The following is a 20,149-nucleotide window of genomic DNA, read 5'->3' as shown; positions in this document are numbered from 1 at the left end:
ATTCTTCATTTTCACCACAGGGCGTCAGTACTGAAACAATGAATCTTGGAAGTGTACTCTAGTCCAGGAAAGTAACACAGATGAACAGGGCAACCTCACTATCAACCCATGCCAACCCCCTGCGGTATGGCGGTGTTGTGGCAACGGCAACCAATTCCTTTCTTACCACCAAGAGATGTAAACGCAAGAGAGGTTTTGTTTGTGTGTTTTGTATTATTTTTTTAAATTACACAGATAACTAATCTTGTGGAAGTGTAATCATTGGACTTTGGAAGTCCCTCTTAACATTTGGCAGTTGCTAACAACAGAGGGAATTTAAAAATCACCTGTACTGCCACCATTTCAGCTAATTTCATGTAACAGGACAATGTCTGGTCAATGGAAACATTTGTACCAGCAAAGTTTGACTGAAGGGACACGAAGGTTGTTACACAAATGAGAAATCTGAAAAGGAAATAAGATTACCATATAACTGAGAATTGAGTCATAGAACCATAGAATTGTAGAGTTGGAAGGGACCATATACATCCAGTGGTGTTGTTCAGCTGAGGTATAGCTTTTCAGCAATTCCTCTCCCTTTAGTGTCTCCACACCACCTTAAATCTTCTCTGGAGATTTGGGGGACCCTCCACAGCAGGTTTAGGGAGGTTTAGGGTGGCAAGAAATGGCTAAAAATAGCTTTCCCCCATTCCACTGACAGAAGCCTTCCTGTCAACTGTGTGACATCATTGGATCCTACCCTGTCTGTACAGAACTATAAAATATATGTGGCCAACAAGCTATTTTGAATTACTTTATTTTAAAGAAATAAAGCAGAAATGCATGAAGGGAAACTAGATTTTGTTTTGTTTTTCAAGTGAATGTTTTGGAAGATTTCAGTACGCAATATGTCATTGACTGTTCCTACAATACTTGTGGTGGTGGTGGCTCCACTGTTCAAGCTCTGAGTTAGCTGAACCAGGTATTAATTTCGTAGAAATCCACAGGTTCTGTTAATAAGTGACCATTTTTGGTAAAGACTGGATGAACCAGTCTTGGAATTCTGCCCACTGTGTAGTAAATGCGTCTACAATTCTCCTTTACATTCCAAATGCAGACCAGTGCATAGCAGATATTGGCTGTAGAGCAGAATGACTTCAGAAAGTAGCATGCCTTCTATGACAAATAGATGGGATGCACAAAGCAGATACGGGATACGTAAAAGGGCATCGGTAGTGTTTGTCTATCCTTTGCACTGTTTTTGTCATGTGACCTGGGCAAACAAGTGACACTGAGTACAACTTGTACAAGCAACAAGGTATGTTCTTATTTGAGGTTATTTAACTGAGTACTACAGAGAAAATTGCTTGTGAATAACCAGAATAAGAAAAAAGGAGTGAAGGGAGGTTTGCAAATAGCTAGAAGTACACTTGAGCTTACCTTTCGTGGTGGTGCCTCCCTGAAGATTGGCCTATTGCAAGCAGGCTTAGGGGCTGGCCAACTGAGCCCACAGGCTCCGTTCCAGGGGTATATAAGAAGGTCCACCAACCCTGACCTCATCCACTCTGTTGTCAGATCTCCCACCCCCCCTGTCTTGTATTTTTGCTTTGACCTTGCTATGAGCATCCTTGGTCACCATGTTTGGGGCTGGGCAGGAATTTTCCACCTAGCAAATCGGCTCCCGCCTTGTGGGTTTGCCTGTCTTACAGCAATCAACACAATTTTGGCAGATAATAATAATAATAATAATAATAATAATAATAATAATAATAATTTCTTTATACCCCGCCCATCTGGCTGGGTTTCCCCAGCCACTCTGGGCAGCTTCCAACAAAATATATTAAAACATCAGTCATTAAAAACCTCCCTAAACAGGGCTGCCTTCAGATGGCTTCTAAAAGTCAGATAGTTGTTTATTTCCTTGACATCTGATGGGAGGGCATTCCACGGGGCGGGCGCCACTACGAAGAAGGCCCTCTGCCTGGTTCCTTGTAACCTCACTTCTCGCAGTGAGGGAACCGCCAGAAGGCCCTCAGTGCTGGACCTCAGTGCAGGCTGGGTGGTGCAGGGCACCATGGCGCTGGCCCGCCAGGAGGGCATCGTGAGCTGCGCCCGCCCGCTGGCCGGCCGGTCTGTCGGTCCGCTGCGCAGCTGTGCGCTGCGCCCACCTGCCCATCGCGCTGGGAAACGGGACGGGAGGGCGCCGGAGAGATCGTGCTGTGCCTGCCCGCCCGCCCGCTGGGAAACGGGGCGGGAGGGCGCCGGAGAGATCCGGCGCACCACGGCACCAGGGGCGCTTAAGACGGCCCTGGTCCGGGCTAAACGATGGGTGTGGAGATGCTCTTTCAGGTATACTGAGCCAAGGCTCTTTAGGGCTTTAAAGGTCAGCACCAACACTTTGAATTGTGCTCGGAAATGTACTGGGAGCCAACGAAGGTCTTTCAAGACTGGTGTTATGTGGTCTCAGCGGCCACTCCCAGTCACCAGTCTAGCTGGCGCATTCTGGATTAGTTGTAGTTTCTGGGTCACCTTCAAAGGTAGCCCCATGTAGCGTGCATTGCAGTAGTCCAAACGGGTTTAAGCCAAGTCCAGTTGCAGACGACTCTGAGGTTGCGGCACTCATCTCCCTTTACAGGCCGAGGGGGCTGGCGTTTGTCCGCAGACAGTTTTTCCAGGTCATGTGACCAGTATGACCTTGCCGTTTCTGGTAAAACCAGAGCAGCACATGGAAACGCTGTTTACCTTCCCGCCGGAGTGGTACCTATTTATCTAACATTCTATACCTTTACTGAACAGCCCACTGCATGCTTGCAGCTGATCAGGTGGGACCAAGGTCTTCTGCCGCCTTTTATAAGCAAGTGATAAGCAGAATAACAGATTGAGGCTGCATGTTACTAGACAGGGATTTTGCTCCAGGCTACATAAGCAGACTGTTAGATCAAAACCAGGGGGTGTATCATATCCATATTTCCTGATCAATTCCCACATAATAATTTCTGTAGCAATAGCAAATTTTACTAGTTATTATTTCCACCAGCTCAAGCGATCCCTGCTTTTTAATGTTTGTGGACAACATAGTTGGCATGCTATTATATGGCAAGGACTTCTGCTTAATACAGCAAACATTTCTTGGACTAGAGCCAGAACAGTTTCTCCAGCCTTAGCAGCCAGATACTTTCCAATCAAAAGCTGCTTTGCAGCTGGATTATTTCAAGCTAAGTTGATGGTAGATTGCATTCTGATGCTGAGGGACTATTTCTCTATCTCCCAGTGGTCAAGAAAAAAGAATTATGAAAATGCTGCTTAAATAGGGCCCTTTGACAGTAATTGTGAATGCACTTTGCTGTCAAGATGATATTCAGTCATGCTGTTCTAATTACTGGTTTTGATAGGACAAGTAAATTTTCATCTGCCAGTTAAATTATTATTATGTATCAGTTCAGAGATTCACAGTGCCATTCCAACCATGTTTGCTCAGAAGTATACCCCCCAGATTTCAGTGGAATTTTCTTCTGCATAAGCACGCTTGGTAGCTGAGACTAAATTCAGCAACAATTTAAAACTTAGTAACATTCTTCACATTTAGTAACAAGCAGGAATGCTTACTTTGTTACACACACAGTACAAACTCTGAAATCAACTACTGTAACTGATTTGCAATACCTCCAGAGTCTTGTGCCTATGGGAGCGTTTGGATTTTCAGCTAAGTCTCAAACAACAAAACAACTGCTGTGGGTCCAAAGGAGGAAACATGTGCATGCCAGCTTAGTTTGCCACAGAAGAGGGGAAAGTAAGCAAAAGGTTTCTACCTCTCACTCTTGGCAAGAGCTTTGTAGGTACCATGAGAGGCCTCAGCACACACATGCAGGTTAGTGCTACTGGATATAGCTGTAGGAATATATGCAATCCAATAAGGGTCCATGTATTTTTTTTCCATTCCCAGTTGCTAGATTCAGTGCATGCCATTTTGGAAGAACCTGCTCTTTGTTGAGCCATAGACATTCCAGTGAAGGCTTTTGCATCAATGGAAGATAGCCTGCTGCTGCCCCCAAGGAGTTCATAATGGAACTCACTGGTGGCTCCATTTATATTCAAAAAACATATACACAACCGCTGTCATTACTGTGTATGAGGCCAAATTATAACCCACCCTTTGCATTGCTTATTTATTCTCTGGCATCATGCACTCATTGTGTCTGCATCTAACACATCTTTGTGCATACTGAAGTGCTTGAAGCTGGATAAAGGGTCGGATTCTGTACAAGAATTTGCTAACATAAGCTTTTGTTTTTAGCCCCTCCATGACAGTCCAGCAAATGGCCACAAAGGTTTGTGAAACGTGACCTTTCTGAAACACATTTTTTTGGTTAGCACTCCCTATTGGATTGTATGGAACCCCTGGGGAATAGACAGCCTAGGCCCAAATCTGTGGTGAGTTGAGCAAAAGAAAGTATAATCAGTGGTGTAGTAATAGGGGCGGGGGGCACCGCCCCGGGCAGCAGGCTGGGCGGGGGGCAGCAGGCTGGAGGAGAAGCCCCAATGCAAGCGAGACTGCCTCACTCCACGGCTTGCTCGTGGGGTTTCCCGCACCGCCGCGCCGCATGCCTCCTGTACGCGCATGCGGCGCATGCGTCGTGATGCATGCGTCATGCATCATGACACATGTGTTGTGATGTGCGACGCATGCACATGATGGATACCCCACCCCCCAGCAGGGTGCCTTCACGTTTGCTGCCCCGGGCAGTCAGGCGGCTAGCTACGCCGCTGATTGTAATTGGCTATGCTGGATCCAAGCACAAGTAAGCTTGCAGACATAGATTTGATGCCTGCATTCTGAGAGCCTATTTGTAATTTCAAGCAGACAGATTTCACATTCCTCCTCTCAGTTTCATCGTCTTGGGATGCAGAAGTTGTGCGGTTGTGGTGAACCAGTATCTTAGCATGAGGAAAGCTGAGATCTCTGGTGTGGTTCAGTCACCTTGAGGCCTGTCCTACCTGCCTGTCTGACTCTTTGCTTATATGCTAAGATGCACACTGTTAAAGATTAGCAGTGACTGCCTTTGAGGAAAAAGCTGGGGAAATTAATTCTCAAGTATATATGATGATGAAAACCCTGTGTATTCCTCTGAAGCCAGTTGCCACAGACTTCAAAAGCAGTGAATAAAGTTACTCAGAGCAGCATCTCATATGTTGTGACCCCCCTGCAATCCCCCATCACTTAATCCCCTATTGGAAATATTTCTGATCTAAAAAGAAAGGGCAGGGCAGGGGCTAAGGAGTAAGAGGAGGTGCTGCAAGAATACTTAAAGAAGGATTTCCCTAACGATCAAATGGTCGCCTTGATTTTGCGGCCTCCTAGGTATTGCTGGTGATGTTCCTGCTGTGTTTATGTGAAGTGGCTGCTCTGAGTAAAAGCTTTGTGGCAGACACTTCAGCCACTGCTTTCCACAGGATGAAGGAGTTTTACCTCCAGGAAGGGACCTGTGTGCCCTGAGACCATAACAAATCAAAGCATCCTCTTCCATTCATTGCCATAAACATTTATTTTTAGGAGCTGATCAACAGCTCTGCGGTGTACTCAAGACCATAATCACTTGAAAAAAAGAAGGCGTTTTATGTATTACAAGTTCATGTCTCCGTTTTCAAAAATCCTGACCTCACTTGTGCTTAGCAAAATATTTCAAATAAGAGTTGAGCTATTGTGACCCATTAGATAAGAGAGCTGGGTTCGTATCTGGGAGACTAGAGTTCATCAAATACCAGGTACTGTACCTGCTGTGTGGTTTTTGGCAAATCGCACTCTCTACCTTGGCTATAAAATGGGAACAGCAATAATCCATCTCACAAGATTGTCATGTAGGCAAAATACAACCAAAATTGCAAAGCATTTTACAAAATAAAGTCAGAATTCAGTGAGTGTTGAATGCATAGGGTGTATTTTTTTTCCACCTAGCAATATACTTTGTAACTTTATCAGTGCTGCAGAAATTGCAAATCAACCCCTAGAGGCATCCAGCCAGCAGCTGTGTTCTCTCTGATTTTCTGCTACTGCTGAGCTCTCCTTCTGCTTCTGTTCTTAAGCATTTAAGTTCTCTGGGAACATGACATCATAGCTGCCAAGTTTTCCCTTTTCTCGCGAGGAAGCCTATTCAGCATAAGGGAAAATCCCTTAAAATAAGGGATAACTTGGCAGCTATGCATGACATCACTGCTCTGTTTAGTATAGGCCCTGAAGTAGCATATCTAAGTCTTTGCTTCTCCATTTAATATTGGCAATCTGACTTCTCTTTTAGTTGTCAGGCGTGTTGTTCCTTTCTCTTTGGCTCTACACTGGATTCACATGCACAAATGAAAAGTATTTTGAAATGCTTAAAATTAACATTTGATCACAAAATGCCTGTAATTCCGACCACTTGGGGAAAACTGTGGTGGCTTAGCAATCAATTTGGATTAAAATATGACTAAAAGTTAGCTGAGTTGAACATTAGACAATTCTAATTTTAATAATCATTTAAAAAATCATTGTATCTTATTTGTATCTATGATTATAAAGACTGGCATCCTTTTCTTAAGTCACTTATAATTGGAGAAGGATGAAATTCTGCTGTGATTGCTTCATAATATATGCCAAGCATTATGTACAAAATGGTGTTGTGTCTTCCTAAGCCAAGTCAAATATTAGCTCAGTCCCTCAGTAAGGAGTCCTGGAGTCTCTCATAACATTACTCTATTACCTTAATAACATAGTGTGGAATTGATTGTCCCTATGCAGTACAGAAGATCAATGTGGTAAGTGGTGCTACATGTAATTATCGCTGAAAAGAGGATTATATAGATTTTGCTACCTTATTTCTTCAGTTACTCAATACTACAGGGTAGACTTTTATTTTTATTTTATTTACAATTATTTCTGTGCCACCTCCCAAGGCGTGTCACATTAAAACATTATCTTCACAATCACAAAACTCCATAGTACAACCGAAATACATGTCTAAGCAAAAGTCCCAATGAATGCAGTAGGGCTTCCTCCTAAGTAAGCCTAAAATAGCAGCCTAAAATAGTTATCTGAACAAGCTTAGCAAATCAGACAGAACATTGTTAAACAGGGACAACAACAACAACAACAACAACAACAACAACAACAGTTAAAACCATTAAAATAAATGGATCAGATTTGTTTGCTTCATCATCTCTAAATTTTATTTATAAATTGTGGAGCTGATTATTGTGCTTTGGATGCTATAGTACATTGCACATAAATAGATATAGATTTCTATGCTGTTACATACGGTATGCATAAAGGATAATGTTAAAGGCCCGAGCTTCATTCAGTTATTTACAAGGAATAGACATGGAAGATTTTCAATCTGAATCATCACTGCTGAAGTAGGAACTGTCACAATATTCTGCTGTGTAAAGGAACTTGTGAACAGTAGGGTTCATCCTGGGGATCCAGTGACGAGGCACCAAATATGTTGAAAGGTTGAACAAATCAACAAACACTTTGTATCGGTCGCTGCCAAGGAAAAAGAAATGCGTTCATATTTTGAAAGGGAGGGGGAATGGTATTCCATATTATTTTCTAGTTCTGCATGTCATGATGGAGTGTGATTTTGACATAGATAGTCCTGCTACCAGGAGTTTTCATGTTGTACCGGCCTCCAACACTCATGGTTGAGGGCTGGGTGTCATCAGCTAAGGCTGGAGGGGGTAAGCTGGATAGAAAGCGGTGAACTAGGGCCATGACAGTGCTGTGATCTTATGCTATGGATTCTGCAGTGCCAACAACATTACTTCTGTAGTCGTGAGTCCACTTTAAAGTCCGCTGTGGCCTGATTCAAGCAGCTGCATGGATTGCAGTATGAAATGTAACTAGATGAACTTATGATAAGCCAGAGGAAAATTGGGGTAATTTTGACCACAAGAGCAACCACACCAGTGTAGCTACTTATGAACACCATCTTTATGTAGCCACATTTTTCACATTCCTGCATTCATGGCTGGCAAGCAACATCCTTGCCCTAGCTTATAGCAGCCATCCCCAATCTAGCACCTTCCAGATATTTTGGATCACATCCTCCCAAGTGTTGGCTAGGGCAGGTGAGAGTTGCGGTCCAAGCGATCTGGGAGGTACCAGATTTGACAAGGGTGGTTTATAGCAATGAATTTACTACACTAATTTAAAGATACCGTTGTTTGTCCTGAACCTGCCACCAGTCACTTTCACTGGGTGGGGGGGGGGGGAATCTAGTGTTTGGAAATAGGGAAATAAACTTATTTTTCCATCTTTACTCTCCCTGTAAACTGTTGAAATCATATTTGTTAGTAGCTGTGTCATCTTTTTTTATTTAAAAGAAAACCCTCAGACTCAAATTTTGAAACAGTGTTAAAGCAAATAAAAGAATGGCTCTCTTCTTTCTTTTTTCATATCATCATACTTTTTTTGACTTTTGCCATTTATGAAACATGACTGTAGACTGGAACTCTATTTCCTATAGTCTCACCTCACAGTTGAGCGCAAATATTGATATCCTGAGGATCCTCCAGTCCCAGCCTTGCTGCCAATCATTCTGTGCACCATACACACATGGTTATCTAAATAGATGAACTTTTTTTTAGTGCATATCTCATTAAAAAGGCTATCCTATTACAACTGGAATGGTCCTTTAAAAAGTTATATAATGGATAGCTTGGCTTCTCTGTATTGCAAACTTGAGTGTCTATACATTAAAATATTTCCCCCAACTATATAATTAAATAATATCAGCACATATCATGTTTTGCAATACCTGCCTATTCAGAGGTAAGTCCCACGGAGGTAAGCGGGTATAGGATTGCATCTTTGCAGTTTTTAAAGTGTCCTGTCTAAGGCAGTTCAGTATCATATTGCAGATGAGGCTGAAACTGAATGGCCTGCTGAATGTGATTTCATGGGAAAGGCAAGATTTGAATGGGGAGACTTCCTGAAGTGTAGCTCAATGTTTTGCCACTGTGCATCTAGTTATAAGACAATTTTATTCAGTTAACTACTTCAGGTAAAAAAGAAGGAGGAGATAGGGGTGAATATTTTTTTTCTAATAGACAAGGTAGATCTCCTTATAGACAAGGTAGATCTAATAGCAAGGATAGATCCCCAAATACCAAGTAGAAAACTGCAGATATGTACTTACTGAGAGACAATGGGTCTGTCTGCAGTATTTGTTCACCATGAGTCAGTGGTGCACATATTTCAGGAATATGTAATGCATCTTTGCTCTCAATCCTATCACGCCACAACAGTGTTAGTTTGTGGTCTGTGTGCAAAGCTGTCAGGTGCCATCCACATGTAACAGCAGGGAGTAGGTAGTTATGTGATTTCCCATCTTTTGCAGGACAAGCATGAATTAATTAGCCACACATTTAATTAATCCGTTCTCTGTACAAGCTCTTGGGGTTTCAGTACTGTTATAGTAGCAATGTGCGTTAGCAGTGCTTTTTTCTGGGGGGGGCGCAGGAGGGCGCATACCCCTAAACATTTTGTGAATCTTTGTACTTTTGTCCATTTACTGTATTTTCCCCCCAATTTGAACTATAAAATGGTGATTTTCTTGAGTCATAATGATAGAACCCCTAAACCTTTTTTAGGGGGGGAAGCACTGTGCGTTAGTGTGTTGTCGCGGTCATAGCACAGGACAGAGAACTTACATCTCCATTTAGTCATCAGCACATCGATATCCATCAGAGAAGTGAGGAGCTGAAAAGGAACCTGAAAACGAGGCTCCTCTCTTAAGGAGGTGGGGAGGACAGAGGGAAAACTCATTAATGCACTAAAATTATCATTTTCTACTGTATGCATCAAAGGAAAAGGCACATTGGTAAATACATGCTATGCTATATTTTATACTAAACTTTGCAAAAAATAGTTTAATGGTCAGCTATGGTTGAAATGTTGCTGTTCCAAAAACAGCAGTAAATTGGTAACAAAGATTACATTCATAACTGGCGTCTCACAAGATTACCTATGGTTCCTGCTTCTATTCTTTCTACTGACACACTGTATATATGAGTTAATAGGAGCTGGAGAGGAGAGTTTCATGCTGATGGTTCCATAAGCGTAAAGGCACAAGTTTATTGACTCTAGATCACCTGCCATTCAGCAGCTAGTAAATTATAACCAGCTTCCACACAAGATAGAAAGATGGGCAGTGTATTCCTGTGCATGTTTTCTGAGAAGTAAATCCCACTGTGTTCAGTGGGGTTTACTCCCTAGGAAGTATACTTAGGGCACAGTTCTATGATCCCTTGGAGGATGTTTCAAAAGGCAGACTTGCCTCTTCCACACCCCAGCTTTAAGGACGCTTAGCCTTACACTTTATTTACCAATAGTAATTGAAACATAATGTGAAATCCTAGAATGTTTCATTCTGAAATCCAAGCCCCTCCCCAAACTTCTACAATTCACCCAGGCAAAGTCTGCAGGGGGCATCTACTTGCAAAAATCCAAATACAGTCGTACCTTGGTTGTCGAACACCTTGCGACTCGAATGTTTTGGCTCCTGAACGCCGCAAACCCAGAAGAGAGTGTTCTGGTTTGTGAGCGTTCTTTGGAACCCAAACATCTGACGCGGCTTCCAATTGAGTTGAAGAAGCTCCTGCAGCCACTTGGAAGCTGTGCCTTGGTTTTCAAATGTTTTCGGAAGTTGAATGGACTTCCAGAACGGATTTTGTTCGAGAACCAAGGTACGACTATACTAAGAATATTTCACTCTCAAAGCCAGCCACCACACTTGGAAAAGACAGCAGGAATGTGGTGTGTGTTTTGTTTTTGTTTTTTTTAAAAAAAAGTTTTAATAAACTCTCTCAGGAAGAAAACAAGATTGCTAGTGGGAGAGATTTTACAGGTATGAGTCACCCTTTAAGAGAGAGATTTTACAGGGATGAGTCACCCTTTAATGTACCTGTAGAAGTAGATCATTAGAGCTCCCTTCATTGCTTTGTAAGACAGCCGTCTTTCACCTGCAAATTGTAATGCATGTTAAATAATATATCAGTTTTATTACAGCTTAGTTCCATCTGGTATACTAGAAACTAGCAATTCACATCTGCACACTCTAATGAGCCTACCTTTACTAAGGAGATGTTCGTGGCGTTTTTCATCAAACAATGAAATGAGCACTTCTTTTTGTTTCTGAAGCTCTGCCAGTTGATCTTCTTTTTCCTCCAAGTCTTGTTTGGCCTTTTGAAGTCACATCAATTATTTATTTTAAAAACACACTAAAAGCTTCACTTTTTCGTTGATTTGCATAAAATGGAATAGGATCTAAGTTCCAAAATTTTCCTTAAGAACTCAGTTATGCTGACCCAAAATGCACTCAACGCCATCCAATCGTTCTCAGCTTTCTTCATGAACTCTCATTCTCAGTTTTCCTCATCCTCATGAATAGGGAACAAACATGCACCCACCTGCTAATTCTACCATTAACTTATTCACAATTTTTTTTCCCATACATGAATATTAAATCTCTGTTTGACACCCCAAGGGGCAACATGGGAATGAGACTTCTGATAACAAGTTCAGTGACTGGACTTGAGAGAGCCTTAACTGTCATGAGAGAACAAAACTGTCATGGCTCCTAACTACCACTCAACGGGCTTTGGGAACAGAAGGGGTTTGAAGGGGTTAAGGAACCCTAAGAAAATACTCCTGGTACTGTCACAGAATTGCCCACAGAACGTTTGTAGGAAATATATCCCTTAGAATCATAGAATTGTAGAGTTGGAAGAGACCACAAGTGCCATCCAGTCCAACCCCCTGCTCAGCAGGAAACACCATCAAAGCATTCTTGACATACGGCTGTCAAGCCTCTGCTTATTGACCTCTAAAGAAGGAGACTCCACCACACTCCTTGGTAGCAAATTCCACTGCCGAACAGCTCTTACTGTCAGGAAGTTCTTTCTAATGTTTATTATTCCAAACCACTGAATTGGCAATGAGCTCATGATCAGTACAGATGAAAATTTTGTTTCACAGAGGCAGCCGAATAGATGAGTGGCACTTGGTAAAACCAATACCTTTGTGTGTGCATCATCACATGATCCACATGATAATACAAGCATAAACGATTCCTTATAGCTCGAGTGATTTCCAGCTATGTTAGAACCACATATTCTCACATGGAAAAAATGGATCACACAGGCATGCTTAGGCTTCCCTTCCTCCAAAATGCACGGAGAACTGTTCATACAGATGGGCTCTCTCATGGGACTGCACCCAAGAAGTTTGGTTGCAACAGACAAGCATGGATGGATATGTGACAAATTATGTTTACCTGCACCATTGCAAACTCTTCTTCCAGTCCCTTCAGTACATTCACTTCAAATTTCCCCCAGAAATTAAATCCTTCTGGTTCAAGTCCTGGCGTTCTCTCCAACCATGCCTTGCAAAACAAAATAGATTCACTATTATGTAGGTTACATAGCCTGTACTGATAATATTTGATATTTTAATATGTGAAGTGGCAACGGCGATCTTAAGAAATACATGTAGGCTTAAAAATAGCACTATGTTTACATTTGAATGTAGCAGTTCCTATTGGGATGGGGACTGATTTATTGACACCCCCTGGCATGCATAATGACTAATTGTTGTTGATGTTATTGTTATTAATTACCGACCCTTCACCCTAAGACTACAGAGCAGGTTACAGCATTAAAAACATCACATTAAAAAACAAATTAAAACACTTACAAAGCCTACTCCAAAATCAATGTGATACTTGCAAGTAAAGGTAAATTATAGAAGGAAATCAGTAGGAGACAAACTCATACTTCCACTAGCTGCAATAGAGTTGGCTCCTGTTCAGATTTAAGCAATAATTCGTTCTCTTTTCCCTTGAAGTTATCCCGGTAATGCCTTCTGTTATATGGGACTCTCAGACTTTGAGGGACACCAATCTTGTTCTCCAGCAGTCGAAACTGTAAGCTCTGAAATCCTGAAGCTGGACTCAAATAATCTCTTTGAGGATAGATTAAAAAAAATACATTTGAGGATAGATTGTAAAAACATGTTTTCATTTTATCTGTAAGCCACCTTGAGTCCATCAGGAGGAAAGGCAGGGTATAAATAAATCTAGTAGTAGTATTAGTAGTAATATACAAGTAGTGTTAATAGACACTTTTTGGCAACCCAGTCCCACAGTCCAAAAGTATTTCTATGTTTGATTGCAAATTTATTAAAAACAATGGATATTCAATGCAGGAAGCTGCCATTAGCATTTTAGTGCAATTTTCTCCTAATTATACATATTTTCATGTAGTTTGCCTAACATTCACAATTTACAAAGCAATTTGTCCTAATATAACACAGTTCTGTATGCTCGGAAGACGCCAGAGCTCTTTCCGCAGTGCACCCTGGCCTTGCCTCCACGAGGGCAGCGAGGGGTGCTCACAGCGGTGGTGGCCGTTGGAGGTGGTCACCCCCGTCTAGCCTGTTGCCCCCCGCCCAGCCTGCTACCCAGGGCAGCACACCTCCCCCCCATTACTACACCACTGCCTCTTCATACCAGTTGCTGGGAACCAAATGGTCATCTCTATGGGCATGTGAGAACAAACCGCTGGAGTTGATAAGCCCTTGGCTTTATCCAGCTGGTCTCCAATGTTCATAATGACCACAATAATAATGGAGTGTGGTACAGCTTCTTAGCTAAATCCTAAAGTATAACCACTTCTCTGTTGGCAGTGCAAACATAATTGAAAATAATTGAATGCTTTCCTTGGAGCTGTGAGACGGGCGACCTAGGGTTGGCATATTTTGAAGAGGTGGGAGGAAAGACGGCACATTTGCCAACTTCTGCTTTTAACTATGGATCACTATCACGACTCTACCCATGAAAAATAGGACAAGTTCAGGAAAAAGAGGACATATGGCAACCCTATGAGGTGCTCAATTACTTGTGAACACAGCTAAGCATGAGAAATCAAATAATCAAATGCAGTGTTTACCTAAAATCAAAGAAGTCCAGGGCAGTCATTGTTTCCAGAACAGAAAATTGTTCCACAAGTAGTTTAAGAATCATAGTTATCCTGTTCATTCGAGTGACAACCTTAAGCATGTTTCTCTCATCTCTCACCTTAGTAGAAAAAGACATCATTATCATGACTCAACTGGCAAGGGAGAGCAGGGCCTCTGTAGGTTATTCTAATTAGGGCTGTGTCACCCGGATATGTTTTAATCACCTGAGTTTTCATTTGAATGATAGCCCAATCAATTGAATCTGCGTATGAGGAAACAAACCAATTGTTCTTAAGGGGGGAGGGCGCACTTTCTTTTTGTTTAGATGGTGCGTGAATGTGTCACACTAAGGATAATCATAAACTCTGTTTGGGAGCCTAGGAGCTGCTGGGATGTGCACAATTCTCTGTTTGCCATGCGCTTCCCACTGGCATATCCCTACTGCTGTCCATGCTTTTGGGAAGATATGGGCAGCCAAACAAATGCATGTAAACTGTCCTTGTGAACAGGAACCTTAGGGCTTCAACTGATGGGGCCTCTACATGTTTTCAGGCTGTCCTGCTGCAGATATTCTCCCAAATAAATACACAGATATCACTGGGGAAGGAGCAAGAGTGGAGCACAATGGTGAGAGCCTTCTCTCCTTCCTCCCATGATTAGGTCTTTAGAATAAGATGCCTGAATCAGGGGTTGAATTTCAAATATTCAGTGATTATTTGGTGAAAAAATGGAAATAAGAGGATTTTTTCATTAGCTATCTTCTATCTCTCTTACTTACGTGACCATTTTGGAAAATCACTCGAACTGAATCCAGTTCCCACAGAATCTGCTTGAACCACAGTTCATAAGCTGAAATCAAAAGGCACTATTTTTAGTTTCACTTCTTAGGGACAGTGACAATGAGTTAAGCTGAAATATCAGAGGTTGATCATTGCCATATCTACTATGAAATTGTCATATGGAAAAGTTGCTATCATTACTTAAAGGTAAAAGGACCCCTGGCCATTAGGTCCAGTCATGGAAGACTCTGGAGTTGCGGCGCTCATCTCGGTTTATTGGCTGAGGGAGCCAGCGTACAGCTTCTGGGTCATGTGGCCAGCATGACAAAGCCGCTTCTGGTGAACCAGAGCAGCACACGGAAACGTCATTTACCTTCTCACTGTAGCAGTACCTATTTATCTACTTGCACTTTGACATGCTTTCAAACTGCTAGGTTGGCAGGAGCTGCGACCGAGCAATGGGAGCTCACCCCATCGTGGAGATTCAAACTGCCGACCTTCTGATCAGCAAGCCCTAGGCTCTGTGGTTTAACCCTCAGTGTCACCCGTGTCCCTACTTAAAGGTAGAATCCATAAACAACATGTTTATACATACTGTCTCCAGTTTTTTTTCTGGCCTCAAGTAATCTTCTTAGTTGCCTTAACTGGCTCCTCTCTGCCCTTCCACTTCAATGACTTTGCAGCCATAAGGCAGTTTAACAGGATGGCCTCTGTGTAGTTAGCAAAAGGCCCCTGAATTGGCCCTCATATGCGTCTAGTGTAAAATATATGTGTGTCCGATTTCTACAGCATATATATTTCACTGAATGTATAGGCCAGCAGTTTGTTTTAAAACGTCAACCAACCAAGCAGCATTCCTTGATACTCATCTAAAATAGTTTGGTACCAAGACATCTAGGAAATTCCCCCTCCAAAAAAGGAATCATGCTCCACCACATCTTCCCCATAAAATTTTAAAAATGGGTCAAGGTTTCTGAGGAATGGAGAATAGATGTCCATGTGCTCTCATTGTGTTCATTCATAACTCTGACCAGTATGATAAATACGACAATAATTTCATCATCAGATAGTCAAGTGGGGCTCACTGCCAGGGCCGGCTCTAGGGGTAGGCTGGGTGGCGCGGGGTGCCAGGCCGCCGGGTCGGCAGGGGGCGCTGCACAGCGAAGCCACGCAGAAACCACGCTGCGCACTGTGCCCGCCCACCAGCCGCGGGAAGAAACGGGGCGGGTTGGGGGACGCCGGAGCGATCCGCGCACCACAGCGCCAGGGCGCCTGACCCGCTTAAGACAGCCCTGCTCACTGCACAGCATTAGCTCTGCTCCTGCTTCTTCTGAAAGGTTACCTTGATGGGTCACAATAAACAGATGTTCATCGTGGATTTTGTTCCCCTTCTTTTCACTCTGAAGCTCCTGAGCATTCAGTATTTTGTCCAGCTTTAAAAGTAAGGTATTTTAAGTAAGTATATTTAATTCTCACAAAACCTTTCTCGGTTTGGCTTAAAATATATATTAAACAATCAACACGAACAACTTTTAAGTTCAGAACTGTGTTGGAGCTTCACAGATTCCTCCCCCCCCCAACCGCTGCCCCCCAAAATAAGAGTAATATTCAAATGAGTCATACTCATTGGTTTGGTTTGGGGGATAAATTTGATTCGGTTTACGTTTAAAGCTGAATCTAGCAAATTTGCACTTTCCAAAACAATATGATAACCAAAGTGCAGCCATCCTCTGAAATTCACACATATCCGAATTTTGTGATGCAGTTCCCCAATCAAAGAAGGTTTGCAAAAATGCACATATTATGGTAAAGTGTGCATAAAATGAATCTATTAGTAAAAATAACCTGCAAAAATGCAACTCAAGGAGAAACCACCTCCCAAAATGTGTGCATTAGTCAAAACTGCATTCAAAAATATATGTGTTAATAATTCTGGGATCTGTACTTTGTTAAGGGTGCTGAGAATTGGTAGAAGACCCCTATGCTTGTTCACAGAGCTACAATTCTCAGAGTTCTATGTAAGGATGGATGGACTGTTAAACCACTCTGAGCACTGTAACTCCATGAGGGGAACAAAGGTCTCCTAACAACTCTCAGCACCCTTAGGAAACTCCCAGAATTATTTGGACAAAGCCATAACTATTTAAAGTGGTATCAGAGCACTTTAAATATATAGGGGAAATGTGGCCACATGTGTCAGAAACTAAAATTAACTGAATAACAGCATTAATTGTTTTGCTATTGTAGCTTTTGTAGCTTTTGTTGTTCTTGTCTGAGATGTCATTCCAAAAAAGCTGTTTTGATTCAGTACTGTACTGTCCGGTACAGTCTATACTGAATAACAGCAGCTCTCCAGGGTCTTATTTCCTCAGCCCTGCCTGGAAATGCTACGGAGTTAATGTTTTCATAGGGCTTTGTTTTGTAAGCCATCTTTAAGCACTTGTCAAAAGGTTGCTCTTAAACCCTGCAAATAAATGAGAAGAAGGACAATTGTTTGAATTATCTGTTGATACCGTTGTCTGGCAGCTGTCTACCTAGGCCTGGCCGGTTGCTCTTCAATAGAAAGGATAAATGGTCACAAATATGCCCTAGGTCATATGGCGTCGAAGAAAACTGAGCCACTGGTCCATTTAACCTGGTATTTATCCACTCTGATTGGCAAGTGCTCACCAGAGTCTCAGGGAGAGGACTTTTCCATCACCTCATCCTTTTAACTGGAGATGCTGGCAATTGAACAGGGGACCTTCCACATGTAACACTAACACTAAGCAATGTCCCTTGAAAGAAAAATGTTATAAATATCAACAAGCCCATAAGTGAGGACTTTAAGCTTGGGGGAAAGTCCATTTCTCATCATGGAATGAGACAATAATTGCAGGGGGGGGGACGACACTAAACAGATAAGGGAGGGAAACAGTTCAGACACAAGCTTTTTAGGCATGGGTCAAGCAGAAGTGTGGAAAAGCCCTAAGTGCCAATGAACTTGGTGGAACTTGCTTCCGAGTAGATACATATATGAATGTGCTGTTAAATATCTCACTATTATGAAGGATATATTAGCTACTATGGAAAATGTGGGTAATTATTTTTGCATAGCCATGTTTGCAACTATTTGCAAAAGGTCCAGCTGTCATTGCTGAGGCTGCGCCACTAAGTCACACTTACCTGCAGATAGTCGCCATAGATGAGACCACCTTTGCTAGCTTTGTTTAGCCCTTCTTGTGATTTGTCACCTTCCTCATCCTCCAGTGACAGCTTCTTAAAATTAAATCTAGGAATAAACAATAGACATTCCTAATAGCAGTAAAAGTGATATTGAGTGTATACAGTCTAAAGATCACTTACAGAAAGTATTCAATGTTAGCAAGAGTAACATAGTTCAGATCATTCAAATTTGCCATAGAGTGATTATATACTGTATATTCATATGATATATACTAATGGAAGTGACCAAAGGACGCATACTTGTTCTGACATTATGACGGTTCACGTTTTTAACATAACTGAAAAATACTGGTTCAGCAGTTCCATCATTTAGTGTAAAAAGCAATATAAAATATGCCACATCAGTTGCTAAGATCCCCAAAAGTAGCTTATTGTGATTTGTTTTTTTTTAAATATACCCTTTTAGAAGTTAATAATCTACCCATTAGGCAGTATTTCATTCTTTCTTTTTGTCCTCTTAAAGTTTGGTCATTCATAACATACCCTACAACATTCCTCAGAAAACAGGGACATTCTAGTCTGTGCCTATCTTAATTACTTCCTTATTCTTTAAAGAGAGAAATGTACTTACTGGTATTTGTTCTCCCAAAATGGACACCCACTCATGACTCCAGAATCCAATAACACACTGAGTCAGAATCACCTGGAGGTAAAATATATTGACATTTCCTAAATGCTAGCAGAACCTTTTTTGTGTAACCTGATCCCATGATTTAAGCCAATCCCCCTATTCAATAGCCATTCCTCTTGTCATTCAGCTACAATCATAGAGTATATCCTGAAACAAACTCCATGAAATATTTGTTTTGTCGACTGACCTTGGTTCAACCCAAAGAAGAACTGCAGAAATGGTCATAAAGGTCAAGGGGTCACAGAGAGCAACTTGTGCTGCAGTTGCATCCAACTGATCATTTTCACTACGCACAAAGTTTGAAATCAAAGTTGAGTGAAATGACAGACAAGCGGATTGGTGTCTTTTTCATGGAGTCAAGAACATCCTTAATTGTTGAAAGAAGAATGCCATGTTTAAGAGCTCAAATTCTGAAAAAAGAAACTAATGAAATGCATATTATGAAGGTAACAAGGAATACTTTCTAGGAATAAACCTATAATTCAGGCAATCAAACACTCACATTTAAATGAAACATTATGTTTTGAGGGCTTGTTAAGTCTTTCAGGCAGGGGAGAGAGAGAGAGCTTAACTTTAAAAGAGCTTTGAACTTTCACAGTAAGTTTCCCAAGTCCCGGTTTTATTTGTTAAACATTGTTACTCAATTCCATCTAATCATTAACAGAGTACTGTTGAAGTAAGTGATAGTGTCTTCTCACTGTGCCTCTGTTGTATTATATCTCTGGTATACAACATAGTCATATAAAAAAAGGGAAAGATGAGTATAATCCCAATGATAAAACGTTCCTTTTCTTAGTAACCTTATTTTAAAATAATCAAAAAGTTATATATGAAACAATTATTCAAGACATTAGAATACAGAATACCATTTAATGGGAGAAAACATACCGTACTGGCCTGAATATAAGCCGCCTCCCCCCCCCCCCCCGGCCCAAATTCTGACCATGAAAAGTGCGGCTTATATTCGCAAACTTTCAAAAATTGGGTTTTACTCCAATATTGTCTGCTTTTAAACACTGCTGTGAAAGCCACACTGTGCTCACACTGTACCTCCAAGCACCCTACTAACTTTCCAAACCACGTTCCCTTACACAGGCAGCAACCCCCTCCCCCCGAAAATTAACAAGCTGAAAGGTGCTAGCACACACACCAAACGCAAACAGGAATACAAACCTCTCTTCCTTCGATAACCAGTAAATTCAGTAGCAGGATCATAGAACAGGCAAATAAGTGTGTGTGGGAAACGCTGCCCAGCTGAGGAAGTGCCACTTCACAGCTGACCGAAAAAATTCGCTTCACATCTGTCCGGCAGGCGAAGGTAGAAAAACACTGAGAAATAAAGTAGAGCTAGCCCAAGAAAAATTAAAGCCAAAACAATCACTAAAGCAGGAGATCCATCTAAGATCCGGCAAGGAGGCGAAAGGAGTGCCTGTGGAATTTTAAGGGAGCAGCTTATATTTGGGTGCGGCTTATATTCGGGGCCAATATGGCATATATATTGCTATGAAAATAAATATTCCAATAACTGATAAATAAAAGCAACTC

At 41.8% G+C, this 20,149-nt stretch overlaps 1 protein-coding gene across 1 annotated transcript; it reads right to left on the bottom strand.

Annotated features, from left to right (window-relative positions):
- Positions 1 to 6,857: 6,857 nt before the first annotated feature.
- TDO2 (tryptophan 2,3-dioxygenase) lies at positions 6,858 to 19,134 on the bottom strand. Its single transcript, XM_035113193.2, has 13 exons — positions 18,792 to 19,134; positions 18,545 to 18,616; positions 17,914 to 18,019; positions 16,091 to 16,181; positions 14,748 to 14,818; positions 13,960 to 14,087; positions 12,787 to 12,973; positions 12,288 to 12,395; positions 11,083 to 11,194; positions 10,917 to 10,974; positions 9,664 to 9,743; positions 8,484 to 8,574; positions 6,858 to 7,495 (listed from the first exon to the last, which is right to left on the bottom strand). The coding sequence occupies exons 2-13, from the start codon at positions 18,577 to 18,579 to the stop codon at positions 7,342 to 7,344; spliced, it is 1,221 nt and encodes a 406-aa protein (XP_034969084.1). The 5' UTR covers positions 18,580 to 18,616; positions 18,792 to 19,134; the 3' UTR covers positions 6,858 to 7,341.
- Positions 19,135 to 20,149: the final 1,015 nt, after the last annotated feature.

The sequence above is a fragment of the Zootoca vivipara genome, chromosome 9, assembly GCF_963506605.1.
Source record: "Zootoca vivipara chromosome 9, rZooViv1.1, whole genome shotgun sequence".
In the NCBI taxonomy this organism is placed as follows: domain Eukaryota; kingdom Metazoa; phylum Chordata; class Lepidosauria; order Squamata; family Lacertidae; genus Zootoca; species Zootoca vivipara.
This window is presented reverse-complemented; position numbering and strand designations above follow the sequence as displayed.